This window comes from Gymnoscopelus microlampas (genome assembly GCF_963454915.1).
Source record: "Gymnoscopelus microlampas genome assembly, chromosome: 22".
Classification (NCBI taxonomy): Eukaryota; Metazoa; Chordata; class Actinopteri; order Myctophiformes; family Myctophidae; genus Gymnoscopelus; species Gymnoscopelus microlampas.
In genome coordinates, this window is record NC_139959.1 from 14,016,483 (window position 1) to 14,039,769 (window position 23,287).

The window sequence follows — 23,287 nt, forward strand, 5'->3', positions numbered from 1 at the left end:
GTGACCTCTGGTGGTAGAGAAATAACACAACACAACCCATTATTATCATGCTCTGTGCCCACTGCATGCAGTTCCATGTGTGGCCACCAGAGTATAGTCTATGTCAAGATTTACTACACTTCCTACACTTTACTACACTGTCCTCGACTCACCTGGTCTTTTACCTTACATTACAGTGGATGTAATTTGCTCAGTGGTGGAAAAAACATTTTTCACTTGAGTAAAAGTATCAATACTGCAATGTAGAAGTACTATGTTACAAGTAAAAGTACAAAAGTATTGGTATCAGAATGTACTTAAAGTACCAAAAGTATAAAGTACTCATTATGCAGAATGTCCCGTTTCACAAGTTTTCCAATGTATAAAAATGTATGAAAATAGCAGATCTACAAGCATTGCGAAGCATTGTGAGCTTGTAGATGGCTATTTTCAAATGGCCGAAATGTATATAGGGCTGAAGTGGTTAATGTATGTTTTGTAATGATAATCAAAATCTATAAAGTAACTAGTAACTAAAGTTTTCAAATAATTGTAGTGGAGTAAAAGTAAAAGTACAGAAAATTGCAAATACTCCATCCAGTAAAGTAAACAAAAAAAACTCTAAATTGTACTTAAGTACAGTACTTGAGTACTTAGTAAGTACTTAGTAGTTACTTTACACCACTGCTTGTATGCCCGTCAGATCAATGACACCAGAATAGCCATTGGCACATTATAGCATGGAAGGAATTGTGTGATTTTACTGCAGAATGGGGAGCTAAATGAATCTATAGGCCTACTTGTTGATATGCTAAACCTAATTAATATGACACAATGACAGAATGAAAATGACTCCCTGAACACCGTCTAAACGGCATAATTCATTTAAGATGGTGATGTTAAACCAGGGTTTGGTGCTGCTATTTACGTGATCTTACCCTGCACTATTGGTGAAGCTGTATGCAATGTTGTTCACTTTCAGATTACTTGAAATCATCTCCTAATTAAAACAAATCTCTAATTTGTCTAATTCAAATTATATAGTTTGGTGCATCAGATGCTGGTGTGTGTGTGTGTGTGTGTGTGTGTGTGTGTGTGTGTGTGTGTGTGTGTGTGTGCGTGCGTGCGTGCGTGCGTGCGTGCGTGCGTGCGTGCGTGCGTGCGTGCGTGCGTGCGTGTGTGTGTGTCAATTTTTGCACAGTCCCCTACATTTACATTAAATATTTGGCAAAGTCTTGTCATAAATTCCGACCATGGTGTGATGGATAGGGATCTGGCAGAGCAGGGGAAGATCTGCTCAATAAATTAACACTGAATGCTTAAGATACCACATAAAAAGAAACTGTGCAAATGGAACAACACAGCCATTATACACTAATAGTCTATTCCAGAGTATTACTGCAGCTAAGCTGTGTATTAATGAAATAGTGAAAAGCTGTTGAAGCTGCTTTTATTCAGCAAATATAGCCTATTCTCACTTTTTAACAAACTTCTTCAGATGGGATGTGTAGGCCTAAGTGCATGCTGTCTAGTTTGCTTTAGTTTTGCCAACACAATGCAAGACCAAACAAACAAAATAATATGTTTTGATTCAGATATTTCTGGTCACCGTCAGATGACCCATGAGAGGAGAAGAAGTTCTTACTAGTTTGGATTTGGCTTTCCTCTCCAGAAGGATCTCAGGTCTTTTTTTTCACAGTGTAACCCACAATCTCTGTTTGTCTGGCTGCCTGTGTTTCTGCCTGTTTGAGTCTTTCACGACTTCCAAGTAAAAGCATCATACTCCATACCGCAAGACATCTCAAGACATGACAAAGATGTATTGACGTCGATACGTTAACTTGTCATTCCTTTTTATTTGCACCCTTAAAATGAAAAGGGATTCAACTGTCCGAGTTGCTCCAGTGCCGTCTTTCTTTGTACATCTCAAGACATCTTCAAAGCAGTATCTTGTGACGTGTCTTAAGACATGGTGCCCAGACCAGACATGGTAATGTCTGGGTATGATAAGAGTGATGCCTGGCTGGGGATCACCACATTATTAGAATAATCAGCTAGGCTCTATCCCTGGCCTGCATGCATGCACATGTGCAATTCAGCTCTGTCTTCCCCTTCCCCTTCTCTCTAATAGTAGACTAATGCATTTTATGTGAGGTCTACAACCAGTGCATGTTGTTATCACGCAAATTAATTTGCAACTTAATTAAACTGGGGTTTGCGGCTGAACAACAGTAGAGCCATTCTTTCATTAGGCATTTGCTGTGACTGCAGAGAGAGAGAGAGAGAGAGAGAGAGAGAGAGAGAGAGAGAGAGAGAGAGAGAGAGAGAGAGAGAGAGTTGAGAGATGTTATCATCACTGCCCTACAATCCACAAGGTTAGGACTGTGTACACTGACTGATTGATACACTGTATCCGGTACAGTGCTGCCTTTTAATTACTTTGTATCACTTTCCTGTTGTGGTGCATCAGGTACTCAGTGGTGGAAAGTAACTAAGTACATGTACTGTACATAAGTACAATTTTGAGGTTGCTTTTTTACTTTACTGGAGTATTTCCAGTTTCCAGTACTTTTATTTCTACTCCACTACATCTCAGAGACAAATATTGTACTTTTGATTCCACTACAATTATTTGAAAACTTACTTAGTAGATTTAGATTATTATTACAATACATTAACCACTAACAGTCCTATATACATTTCGTCCATTTGAAAATAGCCGATCTACAAGCTCACAATGCATGCTGTGAGCTTGTAGATCTGCTATTTTCAAAGGATTTGTATACATTTTATACATTTGAAAAGGAGTACTTTCTACTTTTGGTACTTTAAGAACATTTCGATGCCAATACTTTTGTGCTTTTACTCAAGTAAAGGTTGACTTACAAACAAGTAACATAGTATTTCTACAATAGGGTATTGATACTTTTACTTAAGTACAATACATTTGAGTACTTTTTCCACCACTGCTCTCCTCCTCTCATTGTAGGCTCCAGGCTGGATGGAGGGAGGCTGGGAAGCAGACAGAGGGCTTGAGGAGTCACTCAGGCTCAGTCACATGGAGCCATAGTCAGTGACTGCTGTCCAGATAGAAGCCGTTGTTACACAGACAGCTCTGCCTGGCGTGTGAACACCGTGTCTTTCAACTTTTCATTCAACTTGTAAAGTGTTTTTACCCAGAATATTGCCAGCATTTATTTAACTTTTCCACGGAATTTTAACTCAGTGAATTTCACCAACAACACAATTTTAACCATGTTTGCAAACTTTTGACGCGTTTGTACTGAAATAATTGTGTGTTTGACAACTTTTTACCGTGAAACGCCGTGGCTGTCTTTCAACTTCTCATTCAACTTCAATGTGTTTTCGCACAGAATTGCCAGCATTTATTTTTCCCCACGGAATGTTATTTAACTCAGTGAATTTCACCGACTCACACTTTTAACCATGTTACAAACTTTTGACGCGTTTTCACTGAAATAACTTTTTGGGTGTTTTGACAACTTTTTACCTGGAGATAACTTTTAAAGGCTGCTGTCTGTCTGTCTCACGATGACCGAGGAAAGCAAAGCCGAACACAGAGCCGAAAGCGGGAAGGACCTGGAGAAACAGCTCCGGTTACGAGTGTGTGTGTTAAATGAACTGTTGAAGACTGAACGGGATTATGTTGGCACACTAGAGTTTCTTATGGTGAGTAAACGTTTTATTTTATTTTATACAGAGACAGCAAAACTTTCACCAAGAGAAAGGGAACCCCTCTAGCCCTGAAACATGACTGTCATAACATGACAGTCATGGACGAACTTCAACCTGGTGTTTGCACTTTCTCCCCTTTGGGCCAATGGGCCCGTATATCTACATAAACGTTCAGATTTCAAATATATGCTTACCCCATGGCCACGGATGTTACAATTATGCACGGACCCTCTGAAGTACCCGTACCTTCCGTATTGTTCAATAAAAAGCATTTTAATTCGATCGGATGGCCATTTTTGCCGGAATTTCTCCATATGCTTTCAACTACGCGACCCTATCGGTTGGGAGGTGTATTGCACTCTGATACATTATAACTCTATGAGAAAATGGCCACCGATCGGATTAAAATGCTTTTTGTTGAACAATACGGAAAGTACGGGTACTTCAGAGTGTCCGTACATAATTGCAACATCCGTGGTCATGGGCTAAGCACTTAATATTTGAAACTTGAACGTTTATGTAGATGTACGGGCCCAAAGGGGAGAAAGTGCAAACACCAGGTTGAAGTTCATCCATGACGGTCGTGACAGACGACCGTCGTGTAATCCATGGCTAGGAACCCCTCAAAACAACTCAGCCTACTTAGTATGCACGGTGCATATTATAGGCTACACATTGGGGCTCCCATGCAACAACTCGTCCACACAGTGCATTGTATGTATGTCAATCAGTGGTGTAAAGTAACTATGTACATTTACTCAAGTACTGTACAAGTACAATTTTGAGGTGTTTAAAAAAAAACTTTACTGGAGTATTTCCAATTTTCAATACTTTTACTTCTACTCCACTACATCTCAGAGGCAAATATTGTACTTTTACTCCACTGCAATTATTTTACAACTCTAGGTACTTTGTAGATTTTGATTATTATTGCAAAACATACATTACCCACTTCAGCCCTGGATACATTTCGGCCATTTGAAAATAGCAGATCTACAAGCTCACAATGCTTCACTTGTAGATCTGCTATTTTCAAAAGATTTTTATACATTTGAAAAGTTGTGAAATGGGACATTCTGCATAATGAGTACTTTCTACTTTTGGTACTTTAAGTACATTTTTATACCAATACTTTTGTACTTTTACTCAAGTAAATTTTGAATTCCGGACATTTGCTTGTAACAGGGTATTTCTACATTGCAGTATTGATACTTTTACTTAAGTAAAAAATGTGAGTACTTTTTCCACCACTGATGTCAATGTCAAAGTAGCCAGGAATAAGGATGCCAGTGTCTCGTGTTTTAGTGATGTGAAGAGGATCTCTATCACATAAACTCCTCCACTGTCCATGTATCAGTGCTGCATATGCACTGCAGTGACACTCCAAACCAACCACACCCTCCAGGGATAAATTAACTTTTCACATTGCAAGTGTGAAATTGAGAAAGCAGCCACCAAAAGTCAAAGCATAGCCAACTGCAGTTCTTTCACAACCTGTAGCCTATACCTAAAAATAACATTTTAAAATGCAATCTAATCTAATGCATTCATTATGTTTAACCTTTTATGACATTGACACTCCTTTATGATACCTTAAAGGGCAAGATCACTTTGGTAGATGTTTGGGTTGTGTATTTACCTTGCTATGATGTAACTCCAAAGGTGGGCGAGAAATCAAGATAATTGCTCCATTGATTAGAAATTGATATTTTAAAAATATGCTCCTCATTGACTTACATTGTACGGTAAAACAGCTCTCAAAGTCACTCTTTTAGCACATGTAAACGAACGCAAACAAAGTTGAAGTTGACAATATAGAACATCACAAAACCCAGTACTGTTTGTTTTTTAAATACAAATGTCAACTTCTTGTTGATTTTACTATTTGAAGATCCGGATCTGCAGATCCAGTCCGGGTTTTCTTCCTAATAAAAATAGCAAAATCAACAGGAAATTAACAATTTTTATGAAATAAAATAAAAACGTTACTGGGTTTGGTGATGTTCTGTATTGTCGGAATCATTTTTTTTTGTGTTCATTTATGTGCTAAAAGAGTGACTTTGAGAGCTGTTTAACCACGCAATGTAAGTCAATGAAGAGCATATCTACCAGTACCAAAGTGGTCTTGCAATTAAAAGGCCTTGGCCTGTTGACAGTGAATTTGTATTATGTTTTACTAGAAATAGCCTACAGTTAATTCTATTCGGTTTAGTCTATATACATAGCCTTGCACAGTGCAGCAAAAGCCTAAGACATAGGCTATTGAAGTAAAGAATAGTGGAGATAAACATGTTCAGTGGCATCATTATGTGGCATGCTGGTACCCGAGGCTTGTATAGCATCCCTATTCCGTGCATGTAATTACTCCCACTACCCACTACGACACAGCATTTAAAATACCTGGGAGCCTAAGCCTAGTCTGTGCCCTTTGCCAAGCTCTGATCTAACCCAGAAGGCTTGAGTTCTCAGTTCTGCCAACCAAGGAGGCACAGGTGGACTCAAAGGAAAATCTCTAGAGTTGGCACACCAATGTATTAGTGTGCTGTGCAGCTCTCTGAAAATAACATATTTTCAACTATAAATGCAATGCATTTCAGTATCATTTAGAATTAGAAGTTGAAAAGCTGTTATTTTTGGGATAAATTGGGCTTGAGAGAAGCACTTGGCTACTGTGGCACAAGAATGACATGCTGGCAGCTTAATGGCCTTACTAAGAAAACAACTGACCTCAAAGACAGGAAGGAATGAAGGGCAACTTTGTGAAAGCCTCCTTGGTTACAGCAAAAAGTCCACAAATGTTATTATTTGATGGTGGTTCAGTAATTAATTGTAGCTACAACATTTGACAAAGAATGACAGTTTAACCCATTAAGACCGGGAACGCATCTGTGTCATTTTTAGATGTCTTTGGCTGTTCAAAAAATAGCAGATATGCAAGCTCATAGCGCAGCACCGAGTGCTATGAGCTTGTAGACCTGCAATTTTCTTTGAAAAATCTTGAACATTTGTGCAAATCTTTGAATATATATATATTTTGTATAACTCAAATATTTGCTTCTGGGAATTCTACAAATGTCTCCTAAATCCTTTTTTTTAACCTATGTTGCTATAATAATATCAGTGGTTCTCAAACTTTTTTCACGTCAACGACCCCCAAAATTATATGTATTTAGCCTCAGACCCCCCATCTCAAAATATTTTGTTCCAGGGACCCCCCCCCCCAGCAAAGATTTGAGTTACAAATGTTCTCTTTAAAAAATACATATATTCAAAGATTTGCAAACATTTTCACGACTTTTCCAAAAATAGCAGATCTACAAGCTCGTAGCGCTTGTACATCTGCTATTTTTGAATAGCCAAAGAAGTCTAAAAGGACAGAGATGCATCCCCAGATTGAATGGGTTAACATGTTATGGTTGGTGATGATGTTGATTGCATCGTCACTCAGGCTCAACAGGAAGGAACAGGCATAGAGTGACCCAAAGGGCACGATGATGTGATCCTGTTATATCATGACCAAACAAGCGAGCTATGGGTTTGGATGGCTTCCATTGTATTTTGTCAGCAGCATATAAGCCTCTCCGTACGATGGGAATTTAGTGGGGAAGTAGGGTGTCACCAAGAGAGCTATATTTCCCAAACCACATGTATACGATATGTGTGTACACACATTCCTCCTCTTGCCAGCCCCCCTACTTCACAGATGGTTCCAATGGAGGGTGGTCGTGGAACCAGGGAGGGGATGCCTTCTTGATCCAAACCGGATCTTGCATGGCCTTTCTTAGAAACCATTCAGGACATTTTTAGAGTATAACGGAATAGGCGCTACAAGGCTGGGAGAGGCTTCAGGGAATCGGCTATCTATCTTGGCCGGGGGTTTGGAGGATAACGCAGCGCCCCCTCCCTCCATCCTCTTGACCCCCACACACACCACACACACACACACACACACACACACACACACACCACCACCACCCGTGGTGCTGGAGCTGGGATTCATTTTAGAAACTGATTGATCCTCACAAGGCAACTCTGTTCTGACCAAGAAGAAGTTTGGGGGGGGGGGGGGTATCGGACACAAATCAGACTTAACCCATTAAGACCTGAGGCCGATTCTAAATGTCTTCTAAATCAACAGTTTTCTGAAAAACGTATGTTGCTATTATCAGTGGTGCTCAAACCTTTTCATGTCAACCCCCATCTCAAAATATTTTGTTCCAGGGACCCCCATAAGTAAATATTTGAGTAAAAAATGCGAGCTTGAAAAAATCTATATATTCATTTGCATAAAGATTTTTCAAAAATAGCAGATCTGCAAGCTCATAGCGCGGCACTCAGTGCCGCGCTATGAGCTTGTATATCTGCTATTTTTGAATAGCCGAAGTATAAAATAATGGTTTAAGTGGTTACAGAGATGCATTCCCGGATTGAATGGGTTAACAGAGAGAGATAACTTTACTGGTTGAACTGTGCGTTATAACCTGAGGAAGGAAAAGGAGGGAGAGGCGAGAGAAGAGAGGGAATATAGATAAAACTACTGATATTTACACTCACTCTTATCATCTTTCTGTACGATTCTGGAGAGTGTCAGGTAGTCATGGGGCGCTCGGGTCGGTGGGTCTGTCTGGGACTGGATGAGGTGTGTGTTGTGAGTGTGTCTGAGGGCCTGGGGTCAGATGAATGTGATAAAGTATGATAGTGGGATCAAAGGCAACCTACTGGGTCAAGATGTCATACTGATCACTTTCATCGTCTGACCCAGCCGCCCCCCCAGCCGCACGCACGCGCGTGTACACACACACACACACACACACACACACACACACACACACACACACACACACACACACACACACACACACACACACACACAGGCCTGTCACAATTATTAACATAATCTCCTAATCGCAATTATTTGAGATAATTGCATAATTTATTTGACATGATCATCATAATTATTTCCATGTTGAAAAATGTTCATATATTTTCAAACATTTAAAGAAATAATGGAAATAGCATATCTACAAGCTTATCGTGATGCGTTTTGAGCTTGTAGATTGGCTATAACTTGCATGATTTAAAGTTATTAAGTCATTTCTGCCCTGTGTGCCTTTTGTTTAAGAAGCCTAAAAGCCAAATAGATTTATTCATAATGTTCCAATGAAACGCAATTAAATCGTCAATCGCAAATTATTTGAGCGACAATTAATCGTCAAGTAGAATTTCATAATCGTGACAGCCCCCCCCTCCCCCGCATACACGCACGCACGCACGCACGCACGCACACACGCACACACACACGCACACTTGTTCACACTCCTCCTCCAGTCCAGGCCCACACCCACTACACTCCAGCAGTATTAACCACTTAAGTCCTAGTACTTTGTCGTACAACAAATGTTCGACAGTTTTTGTCCAGAACAGGGACATCTGGTTGAAAGTGATGATGAAACGTGATTGACAAAGAAAGATGCACAAGCCTGCTTTTTAATAAACTACATGTTTTCCTCGGCAATGATGGCATGCACACACAGACCTAAAAATCTTAGAGTGTGCAGTGCAGCCAACACAACTCTCCCTGCCATGATGTCTATGACTTTTGTCTGGGGTTTTTCAAGCCAAGTTGGCCAGATGCTGCTCATCACAGAGGTCATCTTTCAAAGCAGTGAAAGAGATACTTGTGAGTGCCTTCTCCTCCACTGTGTGGCCCTCATGGTAGGATAAGCCATGGGGAAAAGTTAGACTGGATGTTACCAGAAGAGTTAAGGAGAAAGAGAAGGGGGTGCTGGACATTGCCAGAGGGCTAGAGGGGTGAAAGAGAGGAGGTGTTCTTAAGCGAGTGTCTGGGCCCGATGCCGTCTCTTGTAAACCATATTTCCTGGTGGAGGAATTCCTTAAAGGTTAGGAAATGCTGGGGAACAATGAGGCTCCGGTCAGTGGCAGAAGTTGAACTGTGGTACAGAGATTGTTGCTGCTGATCTACCTCAGTTTAACAACACACACACAGTATCACTAAGGTAGTGGAAAACAACACGCCGAACAATGATCCGTGCAGACGATCATTAGAACAATTGGCTCCAGAGCCGTCTCAGCTCAGCGGTGGGCCATATCTAGGTTGCGATCGACTGTTTTGTAATACAGAATGGCAAAGAAAACCTATCCCTACTGTGCACCAAGGAGGTGACAATGAAGTTGAAGTTTATTTTCAAGGCAGTGTAGTATATATTTTGACAGTAGGGAGAGGAGACAGAAAGAGTGGTAATGGTGTGTATGCAGTAGAGAGACGAGACAGAAAGTGTGTGTGTGTGTGTGTGTGTGTGTGTGTGTGTGTGTGTGTGTGTGTGTGTGTGTGTGTGTGTGTGTGTGTGTGTGTGTGTGTGTGTGTGTGTGTGTGTGTGTGTGACCATATGAGACAGGAGTCACGAGAATTTGAACCCATGGTTTCGATATCGAGGCTATGTTCCGTATGGTATTATGTGCATTCATTTATGTGCTATGAGGTGAACAGTCAGAAAAAAATGTACTTAAAGTACCAAAACGTACTCATTATGCAGAATGCCCCATTTCACAAGTTTTCGAATGTATAAAAATCTTTTGAAAATAGCAGGTCTACAAGCTCACGCAACGCATTGTGAGCTTGTAGATCGGCAATTTTCAAATGGCCGAAATGCATTTAGGGCTGAAGTGGTTCATGTATGTTTTGTAATAATAATCAAAATCTACAAAGTAACGAGTAACTAAATGTTTTAAATAATTGTAGTGGAGTAAAAGTACAACATTTGCAGTGGAGTAGAAGTAGAAGTATTGAAAATTGAAAATACTCCACTAAAGTAAAAAATACCTCAAAATTGTACTTAAGTAAAGTACTTGAGTAAATGTCCTTAGTTACTTTACACCACTGGTCACAAGTTCGCAACACGTTGTGAGCTTGTAGATCGGCTATTTTCGTTGAAGAGATTTGGTGGTGTAGAGAGGAAAAGGAGGGGATCAAGCACAGACCCCTAGGGGACCCGGTTAAATAAGTAGTTACAGTCAATACAATATGAGAATCTTTGGGTGGAAATGGCTTGTCTAGTTCTAAGTCTGAGTAGGAGAGCCATAATTAAAGCACCATCTTGTGAACATGTTCATGTACAGTAGTTATAGTCTCTTAGGACCAGGAAGTCTCCATGGGATGTTGTCTGCGATATCTCAGAGACCTATCCTTACATAATGAACGATTATAGTGGGAGATTGTGTGGGCGGCCAGTTGGACACTGGTGTTTATCTTGGGACGACCGCGAGCCAAGAAAATGACATTCGCTCTCAGAAATGTCTCGTCGAGAGCGACGAATGAAGCGATAATGTAAACACTCCGCGTAATGAAGTCTTTGCATTGCGCCACTAGTCGGGGGGGTCCGCTGTGCTGTGAATGTTTTTCTTTAGACACTATGCCATTGTTGCTACTGATGGACGGACTTTGAAAGGCACTCACTTGCTTGATAAGCACTTTACTTTAGGGGAGAAATGGTAGATTGGTGAATGGAGGAAACCTTTCATGTCCTGTTTCTGGAGGGGGAAAAAAACGGAGCCTCAATTTGGGCTAATATATTCCCAAGAGCCTTGGTTCTGCGTTAAGTGGTCCCTTAGCTACCTTCCAAATCCTTAATAAAAGCCTACGGGTCTGTGAAAACCACCACCTAAACTAATGTTTCAAACCTGGATAATACGGTGCGTTAAAATGAGATTAAATAGAAAGTGCCTCAAGACATCCTAATACTAACTGTGCAGTCGCTAATCCTGATCTTTCCCTATGTCTCTATTTATATATACACACACACACACGCACACGCACACGCACACACCCACACATACTCTGGGACATTTCCTGTACGTATAAAATCCATAAAATTGGCCCTGCTAAGATGTCGCCTCTTGTTGTAAATCAATAGTAGCTTTCAAGTGAAAATGTTTTTGAAGTGAGTTGAGAAATCACTACTAATGGGTAAAACAGTCACAGATGGATCACTCACTGCCTCTCGCAGTCCCAGGTGTTCACGTCAACCACCCCAACGTGTGTGTTACTGTACTGTATTATTCTGCGTCTGTGTATGGATGGAGGTTCCGCTCCTCTCTCCGTCTTGGGGTTTTGCTTTGTTTACATCTTGGTTGAGGCCTGACGGGCCCGATCAGGCCGCTGATGTTGATTTTGCGTGTGATACATGACCAGTGGTAGCCCCCGAATGGGGTCAGGTCGAGGGGGGGGGGGTCACGAGAAGGAGGACCGTATCCTCTGGATGGACAGCTGATGACCCCAAAGTTCACGACCTCTTGTTCTCATCCCCTTCCTGCCTGTTAATCTCAAGACTTCATGCCAACACCCCCCCCCCTCCCCCCCTCCGCCCCCGGTGCTCTGATGGAAATAGGAACGGAAGATGCTGATGATCAGTGTGTCCAGGCTTGATGAAAAAAGAAGAAAAATGTGCATCTCGCTGTGTATGCGTACGTACATACACAGAGGGATACAGATACCTGCAGAGAGAGAAAGGGACTTTTGCATTTGTGCATGCATGTGCATTTAACCCATTCCATCCAGGAACGCATCTGTGTCAATTTAGATTTCTTTCAATTCAAAAATAGTAGATATACAAGCTCATAGCGTGGCACCGAGTGCCTCACTATGAACTTGTAGATCTGCTCTGAACATTTTTGCAAAACTTTTGTAACTCAAATCTTTGCTTCTGGGTGGGGGGTCCCTGGAACAAAACATTTTGAGATGGGGGTCCTCGGCCAAATACATCTAAACCATGTTATGGTTATCTCTCACAGTATGTTGCTATATCAGTGGTGCTCCAACTTTTACATGTCAAGGACCACCCAAAATGATATGTATTAGGCCAGGGACCCCCATCTCAAAATATGTTGTTTCAGGGACCCCCCCCCCCCAAAAACACAGATCGGAGTTAAAAATGTTCGCTTTAAAACATATATATATTCAAAGATTTACAAAAAGATTCCACGATTTTTCAAGTGCCGCACTATGAGCTTATATATCTGATATTTTTTAATAGCCAAATCTTAAAATGATACGGATGCGTTCCCGGTCTTAATGGATTAAACACACACTTATGATGCTCTGGTCCTCACCGCTCAATCACGTTTTTCAGCCACACCCCAGCGAGTGAGCTGCTCACTCATTCTATCCACTGTTTCAAATGAGAGTTTCTCTATATCTCCATTCTTTCAGGAGGATTGGAGGACTGGCCACACGAGACAGTTGGGTATCGATTGGGTTTTATCCAATACCGGGTGCTAAGCCAGTATTCTTTTAAATGATGCCAGTGCCTAAACGGTGCCAGAACCGCTACTTTTCAATACAAAAACCAGTCAATGACATTAATGTTTTCTTTTGTTGTTTTTTGCCAAGACAAATTTGAACAATGTTGTACCACTGGGGAACACTTGCTGCCAGTGCTGCCTTACTTTGCGCTGATCCTGGATCACCCTAAATCATCCCACAAGTTACACAGCACTACAATACTATTTGGTACTACTATATTACTATGCGGTATCTGTAGGTTCTTGTCACTCAACCCTGCGCGAGACTAGTCAATTTAAAAATCAGTTAACCACTTAAGCCCTATACTTGACTTTGTCCTATGACAAATAGTGAAAATAGCAGATCTACGAGCTCGCAACACATCACAATGCGTTGTGAGCTTGTAGATTTGCTATTTTTGAAAAAAAGTTTGAAAATGATGTAAACTTTTAGCCTATAATGACATGCCCAAAATAGTTTTGAAATTGATTTAAAAGCAGAGATTTTCAACCTGATGAAAGCACAAGCAGGAGTTGCCAGTTAATTGGTCTGGAATATTACGTGAAATCGTACTCATTTCAACTAGCTTTGTCACAAGTTATTGAGGGGTCCTGGTGTCAGTGCTGGAGTGCTGAACATGAAGTGCCTTCCAGTGGCCAGTGACGGTCGGGTACATTGCGTTGATGATCCTGCAACACATTTAATCCACTGGCTGGTTCTTATTCCTCTCATCTTTCTCTGTCTATAAAGGGCTGATTATCACCTCAGTTCCCTCTTACATGTCTTACAACTCTCTCTCTCTCTCTCTCTCTCTCTCTCTCTCTCTCTCTCTCTCTCTCTCTCTCTCTCGTTCTCCTTGCTTCCTCTCCCTCACCCTCTCTCTGGCTTCTGTCTCTCTATCTTTTTCCACCCCGGGGTCCCAGAGGTGGTTGCATATGTTCCGTCCATTATTTTCAACGGTTTGTTGACAAGGACCACATTTCCCCCCAATGCTACGTGAAAGATAATTATGATTCCTATCTGCCTAATCAGTCTAGGGCTGTGTTCCCTCCTCAGTGGACTGATTTTTTAATCAGACTGTCTTGCTTTAACTATGCCTTAAATCACTTATACAGCCACTGATGTGTATTGTGTATATTAAAAAAAGATATGTTTTTATTCCTCCTTGACTATGTTTAATTGGATTTGATTATTATCTCCTCTCAGACAATGCAGGTAGGAGATACTATCGCTCCTATTGTCCATTCCCACCGTAAAGCCCTCAGGCTGAGGAAGCGTCTTGCTTTAAACTAACTTATACTTCATCTTACGACCGTGTCTCTCATGCTGAAAATAACTGGATTCCAAGTGCAAATCAGTTGTTTTCGTTAAGTGAGAACGAAGTGTAAATTGGGCTTTTGTCGCTTGCAGTTTAATCACCAACAGTGCCTCAGTCAGTCTGCCTTTTATTCTAGCGTATCTTGTTCACATGGATTTATAAATCACTCTCAACTTTATTGTTTGTGATTTTCCGTGTGTGTACTCAAATACATTTGATTTGGAATTTATCTACGCTATGTACATAGACTGTGTGTGTGTGTGTGTGTGTGTGTGTGTGTGTGTGTGTGTGTGTGTGTGTGTGTGTGTGTACGTGTGTGTGTACACTGTACATGCACGCATTTGGCGTTCTAATGTGTGTGCTTGGAGACCTGTCTGGAACCGTGGCTTCAAGATATAAATCTGTCTCTTTTATTCAGGCAGAAAGATGATTAGATGAATGATATCAGGGATTAGCTGTGCGATATTGGAAGCCTCTCCTCATTGAGGTCTTGAGTCCCATATCAATTAAAACACTCAATGTGGGATAATCCTTTATCTGGCAGTTTAGCACTGCTAAAGGTTTTGCAGCTTTCTGGTTGCCTTTTCATCCTTTATCATGAGCATCATCTCTTCTATATGAATCAAAGATTGATCCGCCAATTCCCTAGACGTAGCAAATCTGATTAGGGGAATATTCAATACGATGCATACCTTGATTTTTCTGGGTATGATATTATTGAAAAAGAGAAATGCTGCTATTGAATTGTATAAGACTAAGTACATAATAATTTATAGTGCTTAGTGCTGCTTAGATTTCCCTAACACCATAAGTAGCCCCGAGTTGCTCAACTCATGACATTGTTTTGTCTGAGAGTTCTTGTCTGTGTGCATGTGTGTGCAGTTGATGCAAAACATGGAAGTTACTGTCCTGTTTAGAGTGTGACATTCAAAGCAAGTTTCATTTTGGCCCTCTTCAGGCCACTTCAGCTCTTATTAGTCTTTGTGTACAGTCCTTTCCATCTCATTTAGAGAGAGAGAGAGAGAGGGAGAGAGATCCCTTGCTTTTGTCTCAGTGGCCATTTTGTGAGCAGGATTTCCTTCCTTCCTGGCCCTCCCCGTCTTTACATTGTGCTCCATGTTTCCTGCTGCAACACACACGCACGCACGCACGCGCGCGCGCACACACACGCACACACACAATTTGACTCCAGATACCCATTTGTCAACATGGTCCTTCATTGCATTAGTAATGAGTTATATGAGCACGTACATGTAATCCACCAAGTGGGTTTAGCGCAGGAGGATGAGTTGATGATAGTGGTTCATTCCTGGCCAGAAGAGAAGGCAGCCTTTGATTCAGCCCATGCCAGCTGCCTGGTCACATGGTGCCTACGTGCGACAAGTGGCAGAGTGGCAAGACTCTGGTTGACACTTGTGAGGACATACATGTAGTGTGAAAGGGGCATCCTCACAAGGGACTCTGTGTTTTGGTTGGCAAAGCATGCCCCGCCATGGGGTTCACCACACACACACACACACACACACACACACACACACACACACACACACACACACACACACACACACACACACACACACACACACACACACACACACACACACACACACACGTGCACACATACCGGTAAATAAATGTGCATGCCTATGCATCCACCTACAGGTACCATGCATGCACACGTGCACTCAAACACATACACCTGCTCAGATCACTAGGTCTGTTGTATAAGGGTTGGCTTCAAATGTGCTTCAGCTTTCATATTTTGTGACATAACCAAGTCAGAGAACATGTTGATTCTTTACAACTGTATGCAATTTAGGGTTCATCTGTTGCTCATTAGCCCAATTAAGGCTATTGTCTGTAAAGAACTAAATTACCAATTATGTGGTTTGGACTCTAAAACTCGTATATCCCATGAAGTCTGTGGTGCAGCTGCCTGGCGAGAATCAGCTTTAAAAATACTGTATATGTATTTTCAAATTTAATTTAGACTTTCTTGATGAGTTGTCCTCGTAATATGCGCAGACACGTCTGCCTGTCCCCTCTGTGGTTTTCACTCAATCTTTCCATGTCATTCATGTGTCCACTCTTACTCTCTGGCCTCAGAATCCATAAACAGCCAGTGCTGCATGGCCAGACATGATGGGAAATTCCACTTCCCTTTAAATTATTTAATTAAAGACTTGGCTGAGATTCGCTGTTGAGGCCCTGATGGGTAGACATAGACAAGTGTCCCTCTGTCTGTCTCTCGACAGATGCTTGGTCTGCAGACAGCAGATATTTTCTTTTCTTCTTTCTTTCTCTGTTGCTTTCTCTCTTTCTTTCTTAGTTTCTTTCTTTCTTTCTTTGGTAGTTTCAATCTATGGAACCATTTGTTGCTGACAGTATAACACCCATGATTGGACCGTGTTTTTGTGGTCACCAGCCAGTAAGCCCCCACAGTTAAATCTCACGCTAGCCTTTCACCTCATTTCTAGGCTAAAGCCATGACATGTGTGCTGCCAATTTACCCCCCCCCCCCCCCCCCCCATAAAAGCCTGCCTTAATTATTGGAAAATGACCATAAATATGAGACCTAATGTCAGGCTCTCTGCATCGGGGCCAAAGTGGAAGTTGCAGTGACTTAAAATAAGTGGTCCCACAAGAGGGAAACTTTCCACGATGTCACTGAAGATGTCACTGGAACCTTTACGCAGACTTGGGTGGATGAGCCACACCGTGTTTATCATCACTGTCTAAAGAGACAGGGGCTTCCGAGGCTGGAGTTCAGACTCGTTGAGCAGCCTAGTCCTTTATACCGGAGCAGTCCATCGTCTTTCAGAGATTTCAGCGGTAGAGACCACCCTGAGACCAGTCGTAGGCCTGCTTCGCCAGGTCCATGTATTCACAGAGACAAAGGTGGATCAGGTCCCGGTTAGTAAGTTGCACAATGTAGCCTACATTCTTATTTTTCCTATTTTACAACAAAATTCAAAGAAAAGAAGAAAAGGAAAAACAACACACAAAAAAAACCTGCAACCCCTCCCATCCATACTGTCCAGTGATATTGCATAGTATAATAAAGTGAAATGTTGCCATGGAAATGAAAAGGACACTTGTAAAGATGGTCAACCACACTAATGGTAAAGATGGTAATAGACAGTCAACCACACTAATGAAATGAAAAAAATAAAACTAATTTTTTAAGGAGTACCTTATTCTTTCGAGGTGAAGTGTGCTAGTCCTTCCATTGAGCCACAGAGAGGGGAAGTTAACCACTTTGAATCTGGCTTCCCTATTTTGGGCATGTTATTATAGACAAAAATGTCCCCCCAAAAATTCAAAACATTTAACATTTCTTCAAACATTCTGAAAATAGCGGATATAAAAGCTTGTGGATCTGCAGTTTCTGCTATTTGTCTTACAACGAAGTACGTAGAGCATAAGTGGTTAATACAGTAGTAGGGGTTAGATTAGGAGAAATGATGGGCCAGGGGGTGATTACATCTCAGTGGCTTTTACTTGGCTAATGATGGTGCCTGGGCAGAGAGACAGAAAGAGAGACAGAGAGAGAGAAGAAGATAGCGACTGAGTGTCTGAGACTGACAAGGAGAAAGCCAGAGGAGAGAGAGAGAGGCTGGAAGAGCTACAGTAGCTGTTAACTTCTCCATTGATGGCGTCCAGCTCTGCCATGTCTAATCCATTAAGACCGGGAAAGCATCTGTGTCATTTCATTTTTAGATTTCTTTGGCTATTCAAAAAATAGCAGCTATACAAGCTCATAGCGCAGCACCGAAATGAAATTGAAATTGTAGATCTGCTATTTTTTTTTTTAATCTTGAAAATGTGTGCAAATCTTTCAATATGTATATATTTTTAACTCAAATCTTTGCTTCTGGGGGTTCCCTGGAACAAAACTTTTAATTTTGGGGGTCCTTGACATAAAAAAGTTGGAGCACCACTGATATAGCAACATTGTGTTAGGATTTTGAAAACATTTTTAGATATCTCAAAATATTTTGTTCCAGGGACCCCCAGAAGAAAAGATTGGAGTTAAAAATGTAAAAAAAAATATATGTATTCAAAGATTTGCACAAATTTTCACGATAAAAAAAAAATAAAGTTGCCCAAATAAATCTTAAAATGACACAGATGCGTCCCCGGTCTTGTTGGATTAAACAGAGGCTGACGCAGCATGTTTCTCATCTCCTTGCCAGTGCTGCTGAGATCGATGGCGGTGCCTCCGGAGCAGAGGATTCAGAGTTCAGACTGAGGCTCACAGAGTGGTAATCAAATGAACAATCAGGACGGGTGACAGTCATGCTTTGGTAGGACGCCACAGATTGGACAATGCTGCTTAGTCATCTCGCAGTCCGATGGAGTGTGCTGGTGTGTGGCTGCAGCGTTTGGGAATTGCAGGCTATCAATGGGGGAACGGTTTCTTTTAGTTGTTGCTTGGAGACTGCAGGGGAGCCATAGCGTGAGATTGAGACTATAAGGACCAACTCTCAATTTAACCCATTCAATCCAGGAACGCATCTGTGTCATTTTAGACCATCATTTTAACCAGATCTGCTATTTTTATTTTTTATTTTGAACATTTGTGCAAATCTTTTGCTCAACTCAAATCTTTGCTTCTGGGGGTCCCTGGAACAAAATATTAAACAAATGTTTGCTTTAAAAATATGTATTCTAAGATTTGCACATCATTTTCATGATTTTTCAAAAAAATGCAGATCTACAAGCTCGCAGCACGGCACTCGGTGCCACGCTATGAGCTTGTAGATCTGCTATCTTTTAATAGCCAAAGAAATCTAAAATGACACAGATGTGTTCCCGGATTTAATGGGTTAAAAGGGACTTGTCTCGTGGGTTAACATCCAATTTCACAGGCTGAAACCACAATTTCCCACAAGCCATCTTCTTAATGTTGAACACGCCTGGCATCCATAGTGCTGCGATGGGTGAAATTGAACATACCAATAGCTTATGGGGTATATACGGTTTGATACAGATAATATTATGTATTCATCTCACTTTTCTCACTGTCTCAACCAGTGTGAGTGCAACTGGCTCTGAGACAGATGGGCCCGTTGGCATAGTCCAGGCCAAGGACCCCTTAGCTGTGAGAGAGATGAAGCAGGGACACCCACACTACATAGTAGTGTATAACACTTTTTCATAGATTTCATAGATAGCTTCATAGACTTAGCCTGGTAAAGCCCCTCCCTCCGGAAAATCTCATTTCCATTTGATTTCAGGAAGGAGTCTGATATATATATATCTGCCTAACGATGATGTCACTGGTAGGCGGGTTTCTGAAGTGTCCACAGCCCTCCTATGAGACACAGAGTAGAATTTATTTTACCATATCGTTTATTTTACCAATTATATGAAGATATGTTGAAAATGGGTGAAGTCATCCTTTAATATTTTGCAGCCTTTTCAACAGCAGAGAGCTGTGTTACAAATTACTGTATGTTTAACATCCTATATGAAAGCACTGTATGTTGGTCAGACTACTGTGATATTGTTGTCTCCACCAGGCTGGACAGATGAAAGCCGGAGAGTTTGTTTTAGCATATTTCTGAGCAGCGTACTTTTCTAATTGCTGTTACTGTGAACTTGATCCATGGGTATAACAACTTAAAAAGAACCACTTTCACTAATCCGAACAATAAAAACATGCAGTGAAGTAGCATTCCTATTTTTAATTCAAATTAATTAATTTCTGACATTGAGAGAAGGTGTCAGGCTGCGGGCATCTTTCTCTTAGCTGATACTTTATTTTGTAATTGTCATAATCCTCCAGTATTTGCAGACTGGCAGATTTTCCGAATGACTGCTTACAAGCGTTCCTTCGAGACAGGCAGGCTTTTGTTCAACAGAAGGAGATCCTGTAAAAGAATAAATACACTGTGCGCTGTCTGCCATTAATTAAAACCAGAGGGCCAGTGTGGAGGCGTGCAGATGAGCCTTATAGACACTCCCAAGATGAACATATTAACATTCCAGGCTGTATTTATAGTGTCTGTTTCCTGTGTACACATTCCCAGAAGAGGAAAAGGGCTGTTGGACCCTTTTTCTTCCTTTTTTTTTAAAAATGTGCCAAAAAGCTAATGAGATGGGACGCTGTGGATGACTCCTGAAGGTGTCATTGGAACCTGTTGGGAGTTTTTTCTCTCTCCTTGGCTGTCCCCCTTCTGTGCTCTGAACCATTAGAGGCTGACTGACTGTCTATGGTCTGTCAGCATTAGAGAAGGTTTGTCTTAACCCTGTAGGAATTTGCATGTGCGTTGTGTGTGCGTGTGCGTGCGTGTGTGTGTGTGTGCGTGCTACGAATACTAGACCGGTGCCCACGCAAGTCGGGAACGATGTGAATCAGGAACGATGCAAGTTGTGAATGCATGCTCCACTCGGTTATGAAATACGTTGTACCTGTTGTCAGAGGATCCGTTGTACCCGTCTGTCTGTGTCCCTTTTTTATTCCCATTTCTGATGTCATCAGTATTTGCCCATATATGGGCATATCGGTTGTGGTATGCTTATGGGCATATCTGTGGTTCTGGACAACTGAATCTCCATATGCGTTTTCGTGTGTTTGTGTCAAGTCAAGGCACACCTGTGTTTGTATTATTTGTCCATGGGCGCATATAAGAATAATAATTATTATTCATAAAAAATTCTATAAGACCTGGGGTCCGTTCATGACTTTTTACCACAACACTCAGGCTGCATAGTGTAGCGTGTTTAAGAAGTTACGAAAAATACAGTATAATGGTACTAAAAACAGAAATGAATGTGTTTCTGTGTAAGAGAGACTTCAGTACAGTAGAATGTAAACCGTAACTTTTAATTCCTAGTTAAGAACACAGTTCCTCCCACCAGCAAGAACTTCCTCCCAGTAGACTCAGAGGTGTGTTAGGGAGCGGCCAAACAACCCTGTCTCTCTCACACACACACACACACACACACACACACACACACACACACACACACACACACACACACACACACACACACACACACACACACACACACACACACACACACACACACACACACACACACACACACACTCTCTAGCTCTCTCTCTTAATTTTTCTTTTTTGTCTGCCATACATTCTCATCCTCTTTCTGTACTGCACGCACTCCCTATTTCCGTTATATATACACACACACACACCCCCACACCCACACACACACACGGCCAAATCCACATACACACACACACACACACACACACACACACACACACACACACACACACACACACACGACCAAATCCAGAGAGAGCCAGGTGGTGTTGAGAGCTTGCCTGAGAGCCCAGGCTCCTGCCGCACCTGTTAACTGCTGTCTCGTCACTGTTACAAGCATGTGCGTGCGCACATACACGCTGCAAACACGTAAAATACACATGCATAGTGGGTACGTTTTTACACTTGCAAATAAGGCTGAAAGAAACCATGGAATTGTCAAAGCAGCCACATGCTTTGACAGGGTGAAATGCATTCCTAACCGTGTTGCCAAGCAAATAGCGTCTCTGTGCTCCGGTGCTATTTGCAAGAGTAAATTAAGTAATACGCATATATTTTGTACCAAATTTTGCCTCATTGCAAAACAAAACACGAACAAACACGAACGCTAGCCGCATGTAGTTAAAGTGAAATTGTCTATTTCCCAAATGTTGTCATTATACCAATTTCCAATTCTGTGTGTATTGTATCACTGTGTCACTGCTTACTCCTACAGCTGGTCCTAGGGAGAGCACAGAAAAACTAACCTTGACAGTGAGAGGTTTCACCAGGAGGTCATAACGCATGCAGTGGACGTATACAGTACACACTACTCTTTCTAGTCCACGCCTCGCTGAACAGGTGCCCTGACCAGGAGTTATTAGTGTAGCGACAGATCGCTCTCTACGCCCGGCTTCCCTCCCATGAACACAGCCAATTGTGTTCTTTGGGGGCGCCCGGCCAAGCCGGAGGCACTGCAGAGGATTCAAATCTCTGCAGTGGTGGGCAGGAACTTTACCCCTGCGCCACCCAGACATCGCTGTTAAGAGTGAAAATTCAGAGAGTGGGTGGTAACTGAATGGGAAGGCTGTGTAAAATATTATTTTCAGACAAATTAATATCAAATTGCTGATGGCTGAGTCCAGTGGCTCTAATACAACTGGCATGGCATATTTTCTTTTCTTTCAGACTTTTTGCTAGGCCTACATACAGGGTTGAGCTGTAGGGGGTACGGGGGGGGGTACGGCGTACCCTTAGTTCTGAGACTGTGGGGGCTGGACTCGCGAGCACACACGTCAGCCGCCCGCGAGAAGTCAATCATTAACACAACAACGCACCTTCAGGGGCGAGCCGTTTTTAACACCTTAAACAATGGCCTCAACCTGGCTGCTTTGCATAACAAGAGCTGGTAGCCTACCAGACACTCACAAATGCATCCTTATCTAGCTCTGGTCCATAGCGTTAGAAGGAGTTCTCCTTAACGCTATGGTACTTTAGATTCTTTCCCCTCGTACCGCGGTAGCGCAGCCTCTCGTCTGTAGTAAAATAAAAAAAAACGCTTTTGGTACTCACCAAAACAAAGACGGTTTAATGGAGTTGAAATCCTATTATATTAAGTGGGAACACTCTGAGCCCCCACCTCACGTATAAAATACACTTTTTGGCCAGAAAAGAAAATATTTCACCGGAAGGAAGAATCTGGTCAATAGGAAAATTCCATTGACCAGATCTGTAGAGGGCACTGTGGAGTAACCAAAAACAGGTTTTAATTCCGGTGAAATATTTTCTTTTCTGTCCAAAAAGTGTATTTTAGACGTGAGGTGGGGGCTCACAGTGTTCCTATTTAGTAAAGTAGGCTTTCAACTCCATAAAACCGTCTTTGTTTTGGTGAGTAGCAAAAGGGTATTTTTTTATTTTTTTTAACTTGTTTTAAAAAACACTGTTTTGAAAGCAATGTAAGTCTTAAAAAAAAGTAATTCAAGTAAAGACAAGTTGACTGAT

General features: G+C 41.7%; 1 protein-coding gene across 1 annotated transcript in view; it reads left to right on the forward strand.

Annotated features, from left to right (window-relative positions):
- Positions 1–3,054: 3,054 nt before the first annotated feature.
- The window catches only part of prex2 (phosphatidylinositol-3,4,5-trisphosphate-dependent Rac exchange factor 2), a 160,083-nt gene continuing 139,850 nt past the window's right edge, over positions 3,055–23,287 (forward strand). The window contains exon 1 of the mRNA XM_084048787.1: positions 3,055–3,669. Within this exon, the coding sequence (XP_083904913.1) occupies positions 3,532–3,669 (138 nt within the window). The 5' untranslated portion in view covers positions 3,055–3,531. The remainder of the gene's footprint in view (positions 3,670–23,287) is intronic.